The 19,862-nt window shown below is 53.8% G+C and overlaps 1 protein-coding gene across 1 annotated transcript in view; it reads left to right on the forward strand.

Annotated features, from left to right (window-relative positions):
• Window positions 1-3,986: 3,986 nt before the first annotated feature.
• Window positions 3,987-19,862, forward strand: part of SRL (sarcalumenin) — a gene marked incomplete at both ends in the record, with an annotated part of 33,310 nt that continues 17,434 nt past the window's right edge. The window contains one exon of the mRNA XM_082857057.1: window positions 3,987-4,047. Coding sequence (XP_082713183.1) covers window positions 3,987-4,047 — 61 coding nt within the window. The remainder of the gene's footprint in view (window positions 4,048-19,862) is intronic.

Genomic DNA, 19,862 nt, shown 5'->3' on the forward strand with positions numbered 1-19,862 from the left:
TCCACTGTGAGGTGGTGACGTCCGCCTCTTGTCCCTTGAAGCCCCTGGTGGGGCGGGCGCCTCCTTGGCTTGGACGTCCTTTTCTCTCCCGTGACCGAGCACTGCCTCCTCCCTCACGGGGAGCGCCCCCCCAGCCCCCCAGCGTGCACATGGGTTGGAAGACTCAGTGTTGGTGTGTCAGTCAGGGTCTCCCGAGAAACAGCCAAGGGGACATGTGTTTACAGAGGGAGGTTGTGGGGACCGGAAAGTCGGAAATGCACGGGGGAGGTGGCAGCTGGAGAGTCAGGCAAGTCCATGAGTCCAAGTTGCTGTCTAGTCCAAACGCAGAACTCCTTCCCCTTGGGGGACCTCAGTCTTTTCTCTTAAGACCTTCAACTGATTGGGTGAGGCCCACCCACATTAGGGAAGATGGTCTGCTTGAGTCAGAGGCTGTGGATTTAAATGTTAAGCACGTCTGAAAAACACCCACACAGCAGCACCAAGACTGATGTTTGACCACACAGCTGGGCCACATGGCCTTGTCAGGTTGACACATAAAGTTAACCATTGCAATCGATAACTCATCAGTTCTCTTCAAACTGATCTATAGATTCATCCTAATCCAATTAAACTCCAAGAAGGCTTTTAAAAAAACAATTGACAGGGCTTCCCTGGTGGCGCAGTGGTTGAGAGTCCACCTGCCGATGCAGGGGACACGGGTTCGTGCCCCAGTCCGGGAAGATCCCACATGCCGCGGAGCAGCTGGGCCCGTGAGCCATGGTCGCTGAGCTGGCGCGTCCGGAGCCTGTGCTCCGCAACGGGAGAGGTCACAACAGTGAGAGGCCCGCATACTGCAAAAAAAAAAAAAAAAAAAGAAAGAAAAAAAAAAAACAATTGACAGGCTGATTCCGAAATTCATGTGGAAGTGCATGAAAGGGACGAGAATAGTCAAAACAACTTTAAAAAAGAAGCTCAAAGTTGGAGACTTCACACTACCTGTTTTCAAGATTTATTAGGAAGCTGTGGTGATCAAGATAGTGAGGTATTAGTGAGGGGATAGACACATAGATCAATGGAACAGAATGTAGTCCAGAAATAGATTCACACATATATGGTCAATTGATTTTCAAAAAAAGATGCAAAGGCGATTCAGTGGCCATTTTAACAAATGGCCAGTTGTGCTGGAACAACTGGACATCCATTTGTAAAAATCTAAATCTTGCTCCACATCTTGCAACATATTAAAAAAAATGGCAGAAAATGGATTATAGGTCTAAATGTAAAACCTGAAACTATTACATTTCTAGAAGAAAACAGGAAAAAAATCTTTGTGACCTTGGGTTAGGCAAAGAGTTCTTCAGTATGACACCAAAGGTGTAATTCATAAAATAACAAATTGATCAATTGTACTTGATAAAAATTAAGAACTTCTGCCATTTGAAAGACACATGTGAATGAAAAGTTAAGCCACAGACTTGGAGAAACTATTTATGAATGATGTTTCTGATAAACAGCTTGTCTCCACCGTATGTAAAGAACTCTTAAAACTCAATAAAAGAGGGGTCTTCCCTGGTGGCACAGTGGTTGAGAGTCCGCCTGCTGATGCAGGGGACGCGGGTTCGCGCCCCGGTCCGGGAGGATTCCTCGTGCCGCGGAGCGGCTGGACCCGTGCGCCATGGCCACTGAGCCTGCGCGTCCGCAGCCTGTGCTCCGCGGCGGGAGAGGCCATAACACTGAGAGGCCCGCGTACCGCAAAACAAAACAAAACAAAAACTCAATAAAAGAAAACAACCGGTAAAAAAGAGGCAAAAGGGGCTTCCCTGGTGGCGCAGTGGTTGAGAGTCTGCCTGCCAATGCAGGGGACGCGGGTTCGTGCCCCGGTCCGGGAAGATCCCACATGCCGCGGAGTGGCTAGGCCCGTGAGCAATGGCCGCTGAGCCTGCGCGTCCGGAGCCTGTGCTCCGCAACGGGAGAGGCCACAACAGTGAGAGGCCCACGCACTGAAAAAAAAAAAAAAAAAAAAAAATAGGCAAAAGATTTGAACAGGCACTTCATCGAAGATGCACTGAAGAAGTGGATGACAGGGACTTTCCTGATGGTCCAGTGGTTAGGACTCCATGTTCCACTGCTGGGAGCCCGGGTTCAGTCCCTGGTTGGGGAACCTGCAAGCCGCATGGTGTGGCCAAAAAAACCCCAAAAAACCAAAAGAGAAGTGGATGACAGATATACACATGGGAAGATGCTTAATATCATTAGTCGTTAGGAAAATGCAAATTAAACCTACAATGCAATATCACTACACACCTGTAAGGATGACTAAAATTTGAAAGACTGACCAAGTGCTGGTAAGGATGTGGAGGAAGTGGTGGTGGGAATGTAAAACAGTACAGTCACCTTAGAAAAAAATTTAAGGGGGCGAGGGATAAATTAGGAGTTTGGGATCAACATATACACATTACTATATATAAAATAGATAAACAACAAGGACCTGCTGTATAGCACAAGGAACTATACTCAATACCTTGTAATAACCTAGAATGGAAAAGAATATAAAAAAGAATATATATATATGTAACTGAATCACTTTGCTGTACACCTGAAACACAATATTGTAAATCAACTATACTTCAATAAAAATTTTAAAAAATTAATTAATAAAAGAAAGAAAAAATTTAAACACCTACCAGCCAATCCACTCCTAGGTATTTACCCAAGAGAAATGAAAGCGTATGTCATAATGAATTGTACACGAACGTTCATAGCAGCTTTATTGGTAATAGCCAAAACTTGGAAACCACCCAAAAGTTTCTCAATAGATGATGGATAACAAACTGTAGTCCATCCAGGCCATGGAATCAGGATCAAAAGGAGTGAACTATCCATACGCGCTGCAATGTGAAGAAATCTCAGCGTAATTATGCTACGTGAAAGAAGCCAGATAAAAAGAGCGCATATGGGGAGATTCCATTTATATCAAAATCTAGGAAATGCAAACAAACGTGTAGTGACAGGAAGCAGATCAGTGGTTGCCTGGGAAGGGGTAGGAGGGAGGGACATGAGGAAAATTCGGGAGTGAGGAATCTTCGTTATTTTGATGGTGGTTATGTACGTGTGTCAAAATGTATCGAATTCCACACTTTTAATACGCTGTTTGCTGTGTGGCCGTTGTACCTCAATAAAGCCATTTTAAATGTGAAGCACATGAAAGATGATGCCAAACTGACTTTCGCTCTTTCCTCCACAGCCGACTGTCACCCCCACAGGGACCCCCCTCCCCAGCAGGACCAGCCAGTGCTACCCCTCCTAGAACTGGCTTTCAGGGGCCATCATGTGCCCTCAGGAAAAGTGCATTAAGTAGCACATAGCAGAGGCACCGCTGGAAAGGGATCTGTCCCTCCACTGTCTGACCGACCACACTCAGAGCATCCAACGCACCTCCTCGCTCCCCTTTTTTCCCTCCCGTCAGCATTCTGTCGCTTCCAGAGGCCTGGGAAGGTGAAGCTCCTCACCATCGACCTCAAAGGTCGGGTCATGGGGTTTCCTTAACTAACCATCGAGGCTCTCCCCTCCTGACCTTCAGGGAGGGGCTAAAACCTGTGTCAGTGGCTGTCGAATAGGCCCTTCGTTCACAAAACTGAAGCATGTGAAGGTCACTGATTGCCCAGACTTCAGCTCAAGTTACTGCAGATGCTGGGAAGACTCGGTTCCTGAGTCCCAGACCTGACCCAAAGGACGCCCCACGTTTTCTCTGCTACCCCGCCCTGTGACCCCTGTCACGTGACCCCAGGCAGCTAGGGGAGAGAATCCAGATGGGACCTGCCTTCCGGGGTCGGCAGCTGGTGCAGCAGGGTCACAGCAGCCTCCTTGCAGCCTCTGGGGTCTGAGCTGCTTGCCCATCATGTCCGTCCAGTTGCCCTAGTGACTGTGTGACCCTTCTCCCCCGCCCTGCGCTGCCACCCACCCTATAAATAGAGGCGAGGAGCAGCTGGGCTCTCTTGGCAGTCACGATGAAGGCGCTGGTCCTGCTCTGCTGCTTCGTGGCCTCGCTTCTGCTCCCAGGACAAGCAGGTATGACCCCTGCCCTGTCAGCCAGGCCAGACTGCGACCCCCACGAGCCCCCGAGGTTTTATGTTTACCATGGGGTGGGAGGCTCGGGCGGGAGATGGAGGATGAGGCCTCCGTGATTCCTGGAGCTGATGGCAGACCTTTGCTCCCAGCCGGTCTCACCGAGAAGGCACAGGGTGTGGAGACCTGAGAGCACTTGGGGCTTGTGGGGAGGCCAGAGGGAGCGGAAGCCGTGACCCGAGAGGTGCAGGCAGGTGCAAGGCCTGGAGCAGGGGGCCAGGGCCAGAGACAAGGGCTGGCCAGTAGATGTTGTGGAAGAGAACCCCAAAAGTCAAGACTAGAGCCTCCTAGATGGACAGAGACCCCGATCTTGGAGGTGGAGGGGCCCCTGGATGTCGTTGAGTTGACCCTCCCACCTGGTGGAGATCGCAGAGGCCTGGCTTTGCATGAGTGAGGGCGGGGTGGGGGGGGCACAGCTTGGAAACAATGGGACAGAGGGGGGGTCAGTTTGGGACGGGATTGGAGATAAAAGTTGGGGATCAGGCTGGAAACCAAATTGGACACAGTTCAGAGGAGGAATGGAACCCACTCGAGTGAAGCTGGGCTAGGCTGGGGGCTTCATTGGAAGGGGGCTGGGGCCTGCGTGCCGTGGTTTTCCTTTGACATCTCAGCACTTTGTGTGGCAGAGGCAGTGGCTCTGGTTACGGCATGGGGGTTATTTATAGGCATGGAAGGGGTACTCGAGCATTTTGCCACCTTTGTTCCCAAGACTCCTGGGGCTGAGTTCCTCTCAGGGATGCTCCAGGGGTGCTCTGGGGATCCCCAGGAACCCGGAACTCCTGCTTTGCCTTTTCGCGACGTCTGGCTTCCTCTGCTCTGGGGATCGTGGGGCCTGGGAGCTTCTGTTTCTTGAGGTCCCAGACCCAGGCAGGAGAGCCTGTGGCAGGCAGGAGAAGCAGCCATTCCCTGGGGGGTTAGAGACCAAGGTGGGGGGCTCTGGCCTCGCGTGTGCCGCTGGGCCCTGCCCTTGTCTGTCCTTGAGTTAATTTGGGCTCCGTGGGGCTGCAGTGGCTGGGGTGGCGAGGATTCCAAGCGGCTGTCAGGCGGCTAAGTATGGAAACAGTCGTGTCATTTGATCCTGAGCCCGGGATCCACTGCCACCCTCTCCCCAGCTCCGCCCGGCCCCAGCTGCCACCTCGCTCTGCTTCCATGCCGCTGCCCCAGGAACTTTTAGCCTTTTAGGGACATCCTTTATCTTTCCTTCCACGAAGGGAACTGGACATCTGGAATGTTCCACAGGCCTCATTGGGGGATCTTGCTGTTGGGAAAGGAGGCGGGTGGGTGCTCTGTGCAAAAATCCTCTCTTTGCAGGCCCTTTCCTTCGCAAACTCTGCGGTGTGACCCTGACCTGGCTTCCGGGAAAGGGTTGTCCACCAGCGTGCGAGGTTCCCGCCCTCCTCACCCCAGCTCAGGACTTGGGCTGTGCGTTCTTCCCGGCGGTGGGCTTTCTCACCCCTCCAGATGCATATTGCACACCCCAAAGACTGCTTCCTCCTGCGACACCCGGGGGAGATTTCAGCCATAAGAGTGGCTTCCCCCCACCCACATAATGACAGTCCTTCCTACTGGTTGACTTTCCCCTAAAATATGCCACCCGGTAAATGCCACCGTGCCCACAGGCAGCAGCTTTGGTCCTGAACTTCCCACCCCACTGCTGAATCCTCATTTCCATTCCCGTGTCACTCGCCTCTCACCTGTGGCAGGCAGACTTCTCTCTAACTCCCTTCCTGCTTCCTGGGGGGACCGTACAGAGCTGCCCTTCCTTCTCTTGTGCCCATGTCGCTCCCGTGGCCCTCTGATCCGGGGTGATGGGCTCCACAGCCTCCCCCCCGAACCCTGATCCACCCTAGTCCTTGGTCTCGGGGTCCTCCTCTTTGTCTCAGGGACCTGGCCTGGGGACAAGCCTGCTCAAGGACGGAGGAGAACAGCCCCAAGAGGGTTTACTCAGTCTGCTCATTGTCCAGGTAAGGGAGCGAAAGCCAGAGGAAAGAGAGCCATGTTCAAGGTCAGACAGCAATTCAGTGGCAGGCACACCCAGCCAGGGCTAGGCTTAGCCCACCTGGGAGTTTCTGTCCTCCCTCAGCTGCTCTCTCTCTGACAGGCCTCCTTGGACGCCCCAGTCCCTCTGTCTGTGGGCGTGAGGCCACAGGAGGCTAGCTTCCCTCGGGATACAGGTCAAGACTGATGCCTTTGAACTTTGACTCCTCAGAGAGCATGTGGGGTGGGATGGGAGAGGGGCTGAGAAAACATTGCTTTGGGCTTAAGCTGCTGGCATTTGTTAGGCCGAATTTGGGACATCCTTGTTTCCCATTACCTGCTTGAGGCAGAGATGGGGGGATGGCAGGTGTTCTGAGTCTGCTCATCTGTTTCCTCCAGCCCAGCCCTGGTTTGCAGACTTGCCCACCTGTTCTGGCCCCACCCTGACATCCAATGGAGAGAGGTTGGTTCACACTGGGGCTCCCCAAGGCCCTCCATGAGCGATGGGGGTCTCTCAGGAACTCCTTCGTGACCCTTCCTCACCCACCTGGAAGGAGGCGGTTTTCATATACCCTCCGCACGGCAGCCCAGATACCACGATCCACCGTGGGGAGGGCTCTGAGAAAAGGTCATGTGCTCAGGGGTCCTGGGGAGATAGCAGACCCCAGAAGCCTCTCCAGCCCTCCTGCAAGTTGTGTCCCCAGCAAGGTCCCCGACTCCTGGCTCAGTGCAGCTGGATGAGCCATAGGGAGCACGTGGTCCACCGTGTGAGGCACTAGTCTGGATTTGCTCAATGGATGCAGCCCTCAGATGTGGGCACCTTGCCTGGTGGCCTGTGGAACCACAGTTTGGGAAATGCTGGCTTTGTCTCCCATCTGGGTGTGACAGTGAAGCTCAGACAGCTAGTTCAAGGGCCAGAGCTGGAATTCTGGACCAGAAGGAGGCCCTGACGAGGCCAGTTGCATCCACCTGGCCCTTTGGTGCTCGCTTAGGTGTGGTGGGCTGGGAAGGAGCCTAATCCCTTTGGACACAGGAGAAAGATGGCTGGTCCTCCTTCAACGTGGTCTGAGAGGCCAGTACAGGGCATAGATATGATGCCTTCTGGCCTGGAACAAGGGTGGTGACTGGGGGAGGGGGAACAGGTGGGGTCTGCCGCTGTGGGATGCCCCTCCCCTACTCCAAATCCAATCTAAAGCTGGACTCACAACCCCTTACATTTAAATATTGCTCGAGGATAGTGTAGGTCACAGCTGGTATGACCTTGCCAGAAAAAAAAAAAAGACCAGGATCATAAAAGAACCAATTTTAAAAGTTCATCTGGGGTCCTTATGAATTTTGGGTTCTGGGGGACATCTGGATGGAGATAGTTAGCTTAGGAGGAAAGTCAGGTCTGGGGATCCAGAGATGAGATTTGTTTGATTAAAGATGAGGGTGAGGCTGTGAGATTGCCAAGGAAGCTGTCGCAGAGAAAGAGATTCAAGGACCGGACCCTGGGGAGTGGGAAGAGGAAGAAGATAAATGGATTTCAGGAAGATGGAATGAGATCCAGGCAGAGGTGTGACCTGACAGCGGAGCGGAAGGATGCTTCCTGGAGAGGCAGTGAGTCTCACGGAGAAGCCATGGAAGGTGAGGTGTTAGCTTGGACACCAGGAAGCCGAGAACTGTCAACGAACGGCTCATATTATTCAGTGAGGACAGGGAGGCAACACATTCACCCAGTGAGACTTTTAACATTAAGTCTGTGAAGGATAAATGACCCTAAGAGGAGGTGGCGGTGGGTGGGTTTGCCAGAGGAGGCTGTGTGTTTATGGGCTGGCAGGAGGGCTCAGAGGAGCAGGAAAGGCTGATGAACACAGTGGATGGAGTGGCCTGGACGTCAGAGCTTGAGTGGGATGCACAGGTCCTAGGTGGGTCTGAGGAGACATGTCGCGGAGACCCCAGAGGGACACCATACACTCGAGGTCCCCTCAGCAGCCCTAGTACCCGTCAGGGAGCTGCACTAGGAAGTGGGGATCCTGGTCTATACTGGGGATTGCTATGGAGTGGGGAGGGCCATGGAGGGGAAGGAACCAGCTGATCTGCCCAAGAACCCTGTGGGGTGGAAAGGGAGGCTGGTTGTCCCAAGATGTGTGGACTTGCACAGCAGGGCCCAGACCAGAGCCTGGTCTCCAGTCCCGTCCGAGATGAGGCCAGGAGATGGCCAGTGAATCAGCATTTTAGTCACAGTGGATGTTGGTCTCTTGCTGTTGGTTTACCAGCCCCAAAATCCGACCCCAGGCTCCACACCCGAGGTGTTCATTCCGCAGATGTGCACTGGGCCTGCACCCGAAAGCGCTGTGTTCAGACTCGGGTTAGATTACCTCAGTGGAAGCCGCTGGGGGGCACACAGCCCAGAGGCAGCTGGGCTCAGGTTTCCTCCAGGGTGTTTTCCCGGTGGCTGCAAGGCCTCCCTCTGTGGCTCCCTGGCCCATCGGCGGGACTCATTTTGGGCTGAGGGGACCCACGATCTGCTCTGGGAGGCCAGGCCCCTCTAAGACCACTCACCTGCCTCACCTGCCTTCTCAGGGGCCATCTGGACTCGGGAGCTAGAAGTCTGGCTTCAGAATCCTACCTCTGCCCTGTCGGGTTCCTTTTCTCCCTCTTGGTGGTTCCCTTCTCTCCCCCAACACCGGCCCTGCTCTGTTCCCCCATAATATATGCCCTGAAACTTGTTCCAACAAGGGTCAATGGCTCAACACTTAAACTGTCACTTTCCCAAACCACTTGTTTCAAAAGAGTCAGAAGATTTTACCTTAAGGAATGCATCTCTAACATGGAATTTCTCATTGCTCTGGTGGGCAAGGTCTTACCCAAAGTCCCTAATCACGGCATTGAGGCAATAGATAGTCCATCGATTCTGAGTGCCGAGGGGTGAGCTGTAGAGCGGGGCTTTCTCTACTGGACCCTGAAAGAGGGAGGCAGGGAGTGGACTGGAGCCACGGTGGCCACAGCTGCAGAACTTGCTCAGTCCTCAGGAGGCCCCATCCTCTCTGCTCACCCCCAGCCTTTGTGACCTCAGCTGGAGGTGAAGCGGGTAGCATAATTCGGCAAATGGGATGGGTCAGTTTTAGCTGAGTTTCTGGAGACATCCATTTCCTGGTCTGTGTCACCTGTGCTGTGTCTTTCTCTGGGTTCAGGGACATCCTGTACCATTTGGTTTCAGCTGCATCCCTCTCCAGCCCCAAAGGAGGATTTGTTCAGAGTCAAGGTCCCAGGTACCCCTCTGCCCCGGGGACAAGCCTGCACTCTTTGCTTCCTTGTCCTCCCTCTCAGAGAGCTCCAGATTAGCCTGTCCTGAGCTGCCCATCCTCAGCATGAGGGGTTTGGTGGAATCTGCTTTTAAAATGCCTGAGCTGTTAGGTCAGCTGTTCACAGCCCCAGGCAGGGCCTACAGTAGCTGCCTCTCTACCCTCCAGCTCTTCCCCGGCTGGGCTGGTGTGGAGGGGAGCCTGGTTGTGGGTGTGCCCAGAGGCCTGCTTCTGAAGACCAGGAGACCATGGGGCTGGCTGGCAGCCGCTGCCTGGCCCCATCCCAGGAGCCTGTCTTTCCTGGGATTGTGTCATCGGGACGACAGGAAGGCACAGTCGCTCTTGCTCTGTCCAGCTCTCAGTCCAGGACCCAGAAGGATTTCGGGTGGGAGGTTGGCCCAGCTGGGGCAGGCTCCCCAGGTTCATTTCAAGGCTGTTAAGTGATCAGAAGAGGCTTTTCTCCTCTGGCCCTTGGGTGGGCCCTTCCCCAGGGGTCCTTGTCTTTCACAACCTGGAGAGCACTTGACCTCTAGCCCTCTGTCAACTCAGAGAGAGTGCTCAAGGGCACAGAATGAGCACAGGCTGTGTGGCCAGTCCTGGGGAGAGGAGGGCTCCTCAGAAGCAGAAGGTCCTGAAGAAATGGGTGATGTGGCCATCCCTGGGGAGCCCACCCTGGGTTGGGAGCCAGGATGGACTTGTGACTTGGGGTGACAGGCAGTACGTGATCAGCAAGAGGCATGAGGGTGCAATGTGGATTTGGACGCAGCAGGAACAGAGGGGAGGAAGGGTGGGGCTGGTTAATCACACAAGGTGGGCACTTGATGGGAGAGGCCGGAAAGATGAGGCGGATGGGGGCCCTTCTCTGAAAGGCCCAGCTCTCCAGCCCCAAGGCCAGGCTGTGCCCATTGTGAGGTCCCAGCTGGCCACGCTATGCAGGCAGGAATGGGCTATGGCCCATTGTGAGGTCCCAGCTGGCCACGCTGTGCAGGCAGGAATGGGCTGTGGCCCTGCCCCCAGGAGCCACATTCTATTTAAGGAGACGACGCGCACTGAAAAAAGGTGTAACTAACACCCCTGGCAGCTCTGGTTGGAGTTCAGAGGAGGGCTGGAAGGTTGGCCTCATGGAGGGGCAGGGTTTCAGCTACACTGGGAGGAAGGGGACCATTGCTGGACTGTCAGCTGCAAGAGGACAGGGCTGCGCATTTGTTTAATTTGCTCACCACTCCATTACCAACACTTAGCACTGCACCTGGCTCACTGGAGGCACTCGACAATGTCTGATGAATGAGGATGCAGAGACAGTGGAGTATCTGAAGATGGTGATCAAAGCCAGGAGTGGGGGAGCTCGGAGCATTGCGCTGGCAGGGACGGGCTGACACCGGCTCTGGCTAGATTGTGGGGCTCCTGTTTGGGGAGATCAGACCACCCTGATGGGTTGGAGCCCATTTGGAAGGGCCTTGAATGCCAAGCCAAGTGGCTCTCTCCCTAGCCCTCAGCATACTCTAGCCTCCTCCCCTTCCAGTGAGCCCCTCCCCTTCTCCTCCCTCTCAGATATTTTTGGATACTTCTAGAGTGGGGACTGCATTTTGAGCTCAAACAGGTGCAGGCAAAGTCTGGCCTGGAGTTCTGGGCCTGCAGGAATTGGGTTGCACTGGGAGATCAGCCCACAACCAGGCCAGGGGAGAGCCCTGGGGTTTGGGAGCAAACCCTCCCTCCCGCACCTGGTCGCTGCCAAAACTGCTGCTCCTGGTTCTCCTCCAAGTGGCCATTCATCTACCTCCCATAGAGTTTTCCCTAGATGGCAATAGGTGAGGACAAAGCCATCGCCTTGATCACTAGGTCTCTGAAGTGCAGCTGATTCCATAGCTGCCTGCCCTGTACACCTGCACTCACCAGAGAGGCTTTCAGCCACTGCTGGTTACTTGGTCTTTCCTTCTGCCCTTTGTTCCAAGGATCAGGTAATAGAAGATCGCTTATTTCTCTAGCTTATCCCAGGAGGTGAAGACACCAGGAATGCTCCCTGGGACCTGGGAAGGGGTATGGACAAACTGGTGAGGGGTCACAGCCCTTGCCGTGGCCTGGGGGAGCCCATCCTGGCCTCAGGCTCCCAGCAGAAAGAGCCTGGGTCCCAGCTGTGACAGAAACAGAAGTCCTGTGGCGAATCCACCTCCTTCTCCTGTCTTTTCCTGCCTCAGTTTTGTTTTTGAGTGGATAGTTTAGGCCAGTGGCCTCTCCACCCAGACCCCACTTCCCCAAGGCTGCCCACACGTGTGCCTGGGGTGGGGGTGGCATGCACTCTGGGACTTGAGGGCAGAGCAAGCCCTGGCATTGTCATAATTCGCCACCAAGCCCCTTACCATCTCTGCACCTGTTTGCTTGCCCATAAACCAGGATAATAATACTTGCCCTATTTACAGCCTGGGGTTGTTATTTGACTAAAATAAGAAAATGGTTATTGGATGCTTAGGATGTTTTTTGAGCTTAGACACTTCTTAAGGTTAAAAGGACTGTGACAATGAGTACAGGGTCTCGCTGCGGACAGTATTCCTGTAGCTTGACATCTGCCTCTGGTTTCCTCAAATATCATGAAACTTGGACAACTCGGGGAATCCATCAACACATCTGCCCCTTCTCAGCACTGGTAATATCCTTGGGATTCTCTGTCCTCAAAAAGCTTACAAACCAGGAGGGGAGGCTGTCCCCGCTCATGATAGGAGTAGGGAACCATATAAGGCAGATGTAATCAGGGGCTAAAAATAAGTAGTCAGAGCTTGCCGGGAGAGGGGGAGCAGGGGACGGGGCCGGGGCCCTGGGGCTGGTGAGCGTGACCAAGTTAGCAAGAGAGGGGCCGGGAAGCTTTTGTAGGGCTGAGTTAGGTGTTGGTTCCTATATTATTTTCCTGGGGCTGCCATAACAAATGACTCCAAACTGGGTGCCTTCAAACAACAGAAATGTATTCTCTCCCAGTCTGGAGGCCAGAAATCTGAAATCAAGGTGTGGGCAGGGCCGCGCTCCCTCTGGAAGCTCCTGGGGAGGATCCTTCCTGCCAGCTTCTGGTGGGTCCGCAGGCCTAGGCCTTCCTTGGCTGGTGGCTGCATCTCTCCAATCTGTGCCTCTGTCCTCACGTGGCCTCTTCTCTGTGTGTCTCCTCCTCTTTTTTTTTTAATATATATATTTTAAATTAATTTAATTAATTAATTTATTTTTGGCTGCGTTGGGTCTTCGTTGCTGCACACTGGCTTTCTCTAGTTGCAGCGAGCGGGGGCTACTCTTCGTTGAGGTGCGCGGGCTTCTCATTGCAGTGGCTTCTCTTGTTGCGAAGCACGGGCTCTAGGAGCGCAGGCTCAGTAGTTGTGGCACAGGGGCTCAGTTGCTCCTCAGTATGTGGGATCTTCCCAGACCAGGGCTCGAACCCGTGTCCCCTGCATTGGCAGGCGGATTGTTAACCACTGCACCACCAGGGAAGCCCTCTCCTCCTCTTATAAGAGCACCAGTCATTGGATTCAGGGCCCACCCTAATCCAGTATGACCTCATCTTGACTAATTACCTCCGCACAGACCCTATTTCCAAATCATATCACATCCTGAGGTTCCAGATGGGACGCTCTTCAACCACTATGGTTCCTTAGCTCTGGACCCAGGCTGCTGAGCAGTTGCTGGCTATGAACAGATTGTTCTCGTCTCTCTCCCAGGTGGTCGCACCTGTTTCCTTGGTCCTCTCTCGGGCCCCACTGCCTACGCGATTGCACCAGCGGCTAACCTGGAGCTTTGCTGACATTCCCTGGACAAGTGTGTTGAATGAATGGATGGACAGCTGGCCAGGGGCAGGGGATTCCAGGAGCAGCACCTAGCCTAGCGGTGGTGCTGGGGAGGACAGTGGGGAGAATTTTCCAGGAATAGACATGTGCTGAGGGCAGGGGGTCTGGTTTCCAGCTGGTCGTGTGATGGTGAGAGTGGTGAGCTGAGAACCCAGAAACTCTCCTGGGGAGTGAGCACCAGCACCCAGCCCCGCACTGTCTCCTACGTGCTTGGCAGGGGAGGAGGAGGATGCAGGCCCCTCCTACTACTCTGCAGACGCCACTTGGAGAAAGAACTTCCCGGTGACCCTCTGCCGCCATCCACGAGGGGTCCACCTCTCGGCTTCTGCCTTCCTACGCTCTCCTTGCCGGCAGGAGCCCCTAGCTGGAAGGTGTCTGGGTCTCCTCACAGCGGAGTTAGGGGTCCCCAACCCAGAGACTGGGGTGTCGGCCAGCTCTGGGAGCTGGTGACTGTGGCTCTGTGGCGCTCTCTGTGGTTTGTCCTGGCTCTGGAGGAGCGCAGGGGTGGGGGCAGGTCTCCAGGGGCCCCTCGTCTTTCCAGAAATGCTCACCAGCATTTTGCTGGTCATTTTGCACCCAAAATGCCCTATCCCCTCTACCCCAGGAGCTCCTACGATGAGCCCCCGGGGTCCACATCCCTGCCTGGCACTGAAACTCTGCAGCCAGGAAGCAAGTTCTCTCTTCCTGTCTGCCCGCCGCCCCTCCAATTAGCTGTTATTTCTTTAAGGGGAGGATCTTTATATTTAGGAATCCAGATCGTGGTTATCACAGCAACCTCCTGAGCTGGTAAGGCAGATACTCCTAGGACCCTTGATCACAAAATAGTAGGACTGGGCAGGTAAAGTGACCTTGCCCATTGGTACTTCTCTGGCTATGAATCCTGGTCCTGAATCTCCTGTCTTCTGGAACTTTGAACTTTCTGAGTTAAGGGAAGGCCTCATGTTTTGCCACCATCCATCCATCCATCCAATGGCTGTTCAGGTGCTGGGATACAAAAATCTCTGATAGACAGGAAACCAGATAAGTAAGTTATCTAGTTCATTAGATATTTATAGGTGCAGCTGAGAAAGAGACTAGGCTGGAAAGAGGGGAAGGTGGGTTGGGAGGTAGCCTCACCAGGGTGGCCGGGAGGCCTGGCAGAGAAGCTGACCAGAAGCCAAGACTCAGGGAAGGAGCGGAGAGAGCTAGGCAGTTATGTGGGGAGCATTCCCAGCTGAAAGCACAGCACAGGGAGGAAGGGGGGCCTCATGCTCCCCGGAAGAGCGAAGCAAAGAGACAGAGACGGGTGGGGGTGGGCAGCGTTGGAGGGTGAGTGCAGAGGGGGGCAAGGGGCTCAGGAAGGGGCTGTTCCACAGTCCAGGTGAGAGACAACAGCACCTGGGGCCAGGGCTGGTGGGGGCGGGGGAGAAACAGTTAAATTGAGGATAGATTTTGAAGGTAGACAACAGGTTCAACTAAGGTTTTGGAGAAAGAAAAGAATTGTAGATGCTTTATGTGCTTTTTTTTTTTTGGCTGAGCCCTGGGATCTTAGTTTCCCGCAGTGAAAGTGCCACATCTTAACCACTGGACCTCCAGGGATGTCCTAATGCTTTTTTTTTTTTTTTAAATTTATTTATTTTTATTAATTTATTATTCTTGGCTTTGTTGGGTCTTCGTTGCTGCGTGCGGGCTTTCTCTAGTTGCAGTGAGCGGGGGCTACTCTTCGTTGCGGTGCACGGGCTTATTGTGGTGGCCTCTCTTGTTGCGGAGCACGGGCTCTAGAGAGTGAGGGCTTCAGTATATGCAGCACATGGGCTCAGTAGTTGTGGCTCACAGGCTCTAGAGCGCAGGCACAGTAGTTGTGGCGCACAGGTTTAGTTGCTCCGCGGCTTGTGGGATCTTCCTGGACCAGGGCTCGAACCTGTGTCCCCTGCATTGGCAGGTGGATTCTTAACCACTGCGCCACCAGGGAAGCCCCATTTTTGGAACAGCTTTATTGAGATATAATTAATATACTCTACAATTTGCCCATTTAAAGTGTACAATTCAATAGTTTTTAGTATATTCACAGGAATGTGTAACTATCAGCACAGTCAATTCTAGAATATTTTTCTTCACCTCAAAGAGAAACCCCCGTGTCCATCAGCAGTCACCCCACCCCCTGCCCTGTTCCACCCCTGCCCAGCCTCCCATCCCCTGGCTGCCACTAATCTGCTTTCTGCCTCTCTGGGTTTCCCTGTTCTGGACATTTCATGTAAATGGAATCATGCAATATATGGTGTTTTGTGTCTGGCTTCATTCACCGAGCATCATGTCTTCAAGCTTCATCCACCGTGTAGCCTGTGTCAGTGCTTCATTTCTTTTTATGGCTGATAATATTCCACTGTATGGATGGACCACATTTTGTTTATCCATTCATCCATTGATGAACATTTGGGTTGTTTCCACTTTTTGGTTATTGTGAATAATGCTGCTGTGAACATTGGCGTATATGTTCTTGTGTGGAGATGTGTTTGGGTGAGAGTTTATCCTACCAGTAGAAGTTCCGTATACTTTTCTAGTAGTATCGGCTTTCAGAATTCCATCACATGTCATTTAAGCCTCCCACCCTCTGACACGCAACAGGTGCTCCATCGGTAGCAGTGGAATGAAGGTAGAACGAATCTGGAGGTGGGGAGGGTGCATATTTTTCTCTTCTGTCTTATTACTGATGAAACAGGGACAGAAAACTAAAATACTTGTTCGAGGCCCACCTGCTGATTAGGGGAGCAAATTTGGGTCCTGACTCTGTCCTTCTCTTTTCTTCTTCCTCCCCAGAGTCACAGAGTTTCCAGGGCTTCCCCCCCGAAACTGCAGCTCTGCCTGGCCACTGGGGTTCCATCCCAGGGGTAAGGACTTCCCACCCTTTTGTGCTCTCCTTCCAGAAATATCCCCTGGAAGGGTAGCAAGGCCAGTTAGACCCCAGACCCACGATGTTCTTGGAGCTCATGGGCATCAGCCCTGCTGGCCGCCTGTGGCCTTGGAGATGGGCCGTTGCCTGGGATGGCGAGCCAGGGTCAAGCCTGCTACAGCCTCCTGCAGGGAGGCTCCACTGCGCCACCAGGGAAGTCCTGAGCATGATTTCTTAAAGAATGCCGCAGGCGTCTATTGTGTGAGTCTTGGTGCTCAGAGCTTTCTCAGGCTCTTGTGTGGGGTGTAAAGAGATAATGGGCCTACCTTCTGCGCTGGAGGGGATGACAAACTAGAAGGGAAGGAAGGACACCCTCCTCTGCCCCGCCAACACACACAGGTCACAGCCACACAGGGCAGGGGCTGCGTCACCTGGCTCAGTGTGGACAGTCGTGGACACTGAGTCAGCTGAGGTCAGGGGGACCCGTGTAGCCTGGGGTAGTGAGGCCCGGGAGGTGTCGTGGGGCGGTGGGACATAGCTGGTTTGAGGGACTGGGTGTGGCTGGATCCGCAGGAAGAAGAGGGCGACCCAGGCATGTGGTGATGTGGCCGTCAGCAGACCTGTTACAGGTTGGATTGTGTCTCCCGAGAAGATATGCTGAAGTCCTAACCAGCATCTCAGAATGCGACCTGTTTTGGAAATAGGGTTGTTGCAGATGTAGTTAGTTAGTCTGACTGGTGTCCTTAGAGGAAAAGGAGAAGAGACACAGAATAGAGGTACAGGGAGAAGGCCACGTGTGATGGAGGCAGAGACTGGAGACACCTGTTAACAAGCCAAGGGTTGCTGGGAGCCACCAGAGCTGGAGGAGACAGGAAGGCACCTCCCCTAGAGCCTTTGGGGGAAACAGCGCCCTGTGACACATTGATATTGGACTTCTGGCCCCAGAACCAGGAGAAAATACATTTCTATTGCTTTAAGCCACCAGGTTGTGGCACTTTGTTATAGCAGCTTTGGGAAAGGAATACAAGACCAGGCTCAGGCTTCAGTGCAGGGATTTGGGACTCCTATCTGGCAAGGATGGGAGGCCCTTTGGGCAGGCAGCCTGCTGGATCCTCAGGTGCGACCTGGCAGAGCCTGCATGGGGCCCATGGTAATGACCAGGAAGGGTCACCCTGGGGACAGCATGTGCGGAATGTCCACTCGCTCTTGCCCCGCTCTCCATCCTGCCCTTGGCTTTAACCTTCCTCTCTCCAGAGGAGCCACAAGAACTAAGGAGTAGATGGCCCGTCTGCATGGCCACCAGGTGCCGGAGGAAAAGAAGGCTTATGCATGGTGAGAGCCTTGTCTGGTTTCAGTATTTGAAGAGACGAGATGGAGAACCCAGGGCCTTGGTGACGCTGAGCCCACCCGAGAAGGAAGCTGCTCTCAGATTTAACTGCTTTAATGATTCCTCCCCGGATGGGATGTCCCTAGAGGGAGCCCCCCTGGAGGGCTGAGAGGCCTGGCCTGCGGGAGAGATGGAGCCCGGGCTCCCCAGTAAAGTGGGGCCCACATGTCTGGGGTTCAGGTGTCTTGGGGATACAAACCGGAAACCAGACTGCTTCCAGTGGAGATGTGAGATCTCTAGGACATTCCACCAGAGAGCAGCCTGGGTGTTCTAGCCATCTTTGTCTGTGGTGTCCAAGCTCTGGAGCCATAACTGAGGGTAACGGATGGATTTGCTCCGGAGGCTTTGGAAGTTTGTACTGCTCAAGGAGCAGCATGTGGGAGGTGGTCTTCTGCCCTTTCTCTGTGACCTGGACGCTGGAAGACTCCTCTGGTCCAGTCTTGTGATCTCTGCTGTCCTGAACTCAGAGAACTAAGAGCTGGTCTCACGCAGCTTCGCAACAAGAGAAGTCACTGCAATGAGAAGCTCGCGCACCACAACGAAGAGTAGCCCCTGCTCGCTGCAACTAGAGAAAACCCGCGTGCAGCAACGAAGACCCAATGCTGCCAAAAATAAATAAATTTATATTTTTAAAAAAAGCATAAAAAAAAAGATGAGGATTTCCCTGGTGGCACAGTGGTTAAGAATCCGCCTGCCAATGCAGGGGACACGGGTTTGAGCCCTGCATTGGGAAGATCCCACATGCCGCGGAGCAACTAAGCCCATGTTCCACAACTACTGAGCCTGTGCTCTAGAGCCCACAAGCCACAACTACTGAGCCTGCGCGCCTAGACCCAGTGCTCCACAACAAGAGAAGCTACTGCAATGAGAAGCCCACCCACCACAACAAAGAGTAGCCCCCGCTCGCCACAACTAGAGAAAGCCTGTGCACAGCAATGAAGACCCAACGCAGCCAAATAAATAAATAATTTTTTTTTTTAAAAGATGAGGTTTGGGGAGCCTGTCTGTCTCAAATTTGGGGAAGCCCTTTGTGAGAGAAGGTGGAAAGATCTGGCATCTTGGCGTCTCGGTGGCATTTTTTTGGAAGGCTCCGTGAGCCAGGCACACAGGGTGGAATATTCGTGTGTTATTGCTGCCCTACCCTCTCCCCTTGGCTTGACCTTCCTCCCTAAACTCCTCTGAGCGGACCTGGTGGCAGGGGCTCCTGGGGGTGAGATCTGCTAAGGATGACGCCTCACCCTTGAGCTGGCATGGTGGGGGGAGAGCTGTGGAGGTGGGCAGAGCTGCTGGCGGTGTCAAGGTGAAGGGGCTGCGGTAGTCGGGGCATGCAGGCTGATGTGCGAGGCCCTTCCAAGCCATGGAAACATTAGCTCTGATTGCTGGACAAGCAAAGTGCCGCTGAGGGGGAGATGGAGCTGCTCTCCCTTGTCTCTGGGATGGCCATAGCAGTGTCCTGGAGGCCTGAATCGCTCCTGAAGGGCGTACTGCTTTGCTCCTTGCGCTCACTGGTCTTAAGGATGGCGGTGAGTCCATGTGGGCAACTCGAGTGGCCTATCTCCTATCGTGCTGCCGGTTCCCAGAGCGGGGAAGGGCCCTCACCCGTTCTCACACAGATGTGGCCCCGATATGCCTTTGCATTGGGGCAAAGTGCAGGGTCACCTCACTTCAACAGCTAGATGGGAGGGGCCTGGGAGGAAGAAGACGGAGGGGGAGGCAAGTGTGGTCGCGGAAGTTTCTGGGTGAGTCAGGGCTGCCTGGAAGTGGGAGTCAGTGGCCGCAGGAATTAGCCTGGGGCTGAGGAGGCCGAGGACTGTGCCCGGGAGTGTTGGTAGCTCAGGTCTGTTCCTGACCCAGGCCAGCGGGAACCATGGAGAGCTGGGCCACCCCCAGGCGCCCACAGCTCCTTGTCTGAGCTGCTTCCAGTTGGAAGAAGGGGAGAAGGACCCCGGGCAGAAAGACCTCGCCTGGCCCACTGACTGACCCCCAGAAACAGGGGGTTGAGTGGAGTAGGGTGCAGGTGAGCCAGCTTGGTTCCTGTCCAAAGCTCGTTCTGTTTTTGTCCTGGCATCTTTGCTCTTCTAGGAAATTATTATTATCATACCTGACATTCATAGAATGCTTTTTTTGTTTTTTTTTGGCCATATGACTTGCAGAATCTTAGTTCCCCGACCAGGGATTGAACCCAGATCCCGGCACTGAAAGTGCTGAGTCCTAACCACTGGACCACTGGGAAGTTCCCCATAGAATGTTTTTAAACATCATCTGATGTTTAGAATACTCCAAAGGGGTTGGCAAAGCAGGTATCATTCTCTGCGTTTTATGGGTGAATGGAGCTGGGTGTGGGGCGTGAGGGGCAGCCCATATACTAACCTGCGTGGCAGTGAGGAAGGCTCCAGGGAGCAGAGCCCAGCTCTCCTGGC

This window comes from Leucopleurus acutus (genome assembly GCF_964270905.1).
Source record: "Leucopleurus acutus genome assembly, chromosome: 16".
In the NCBI taxonomy this organism is placed as follows: domain Eukaryota; kingdom Metazoa; phylum Chordata; class Mammalia; order Artiodactyla; family Delphinidae; genus Leucopleurus; species Leucopleurus acutus.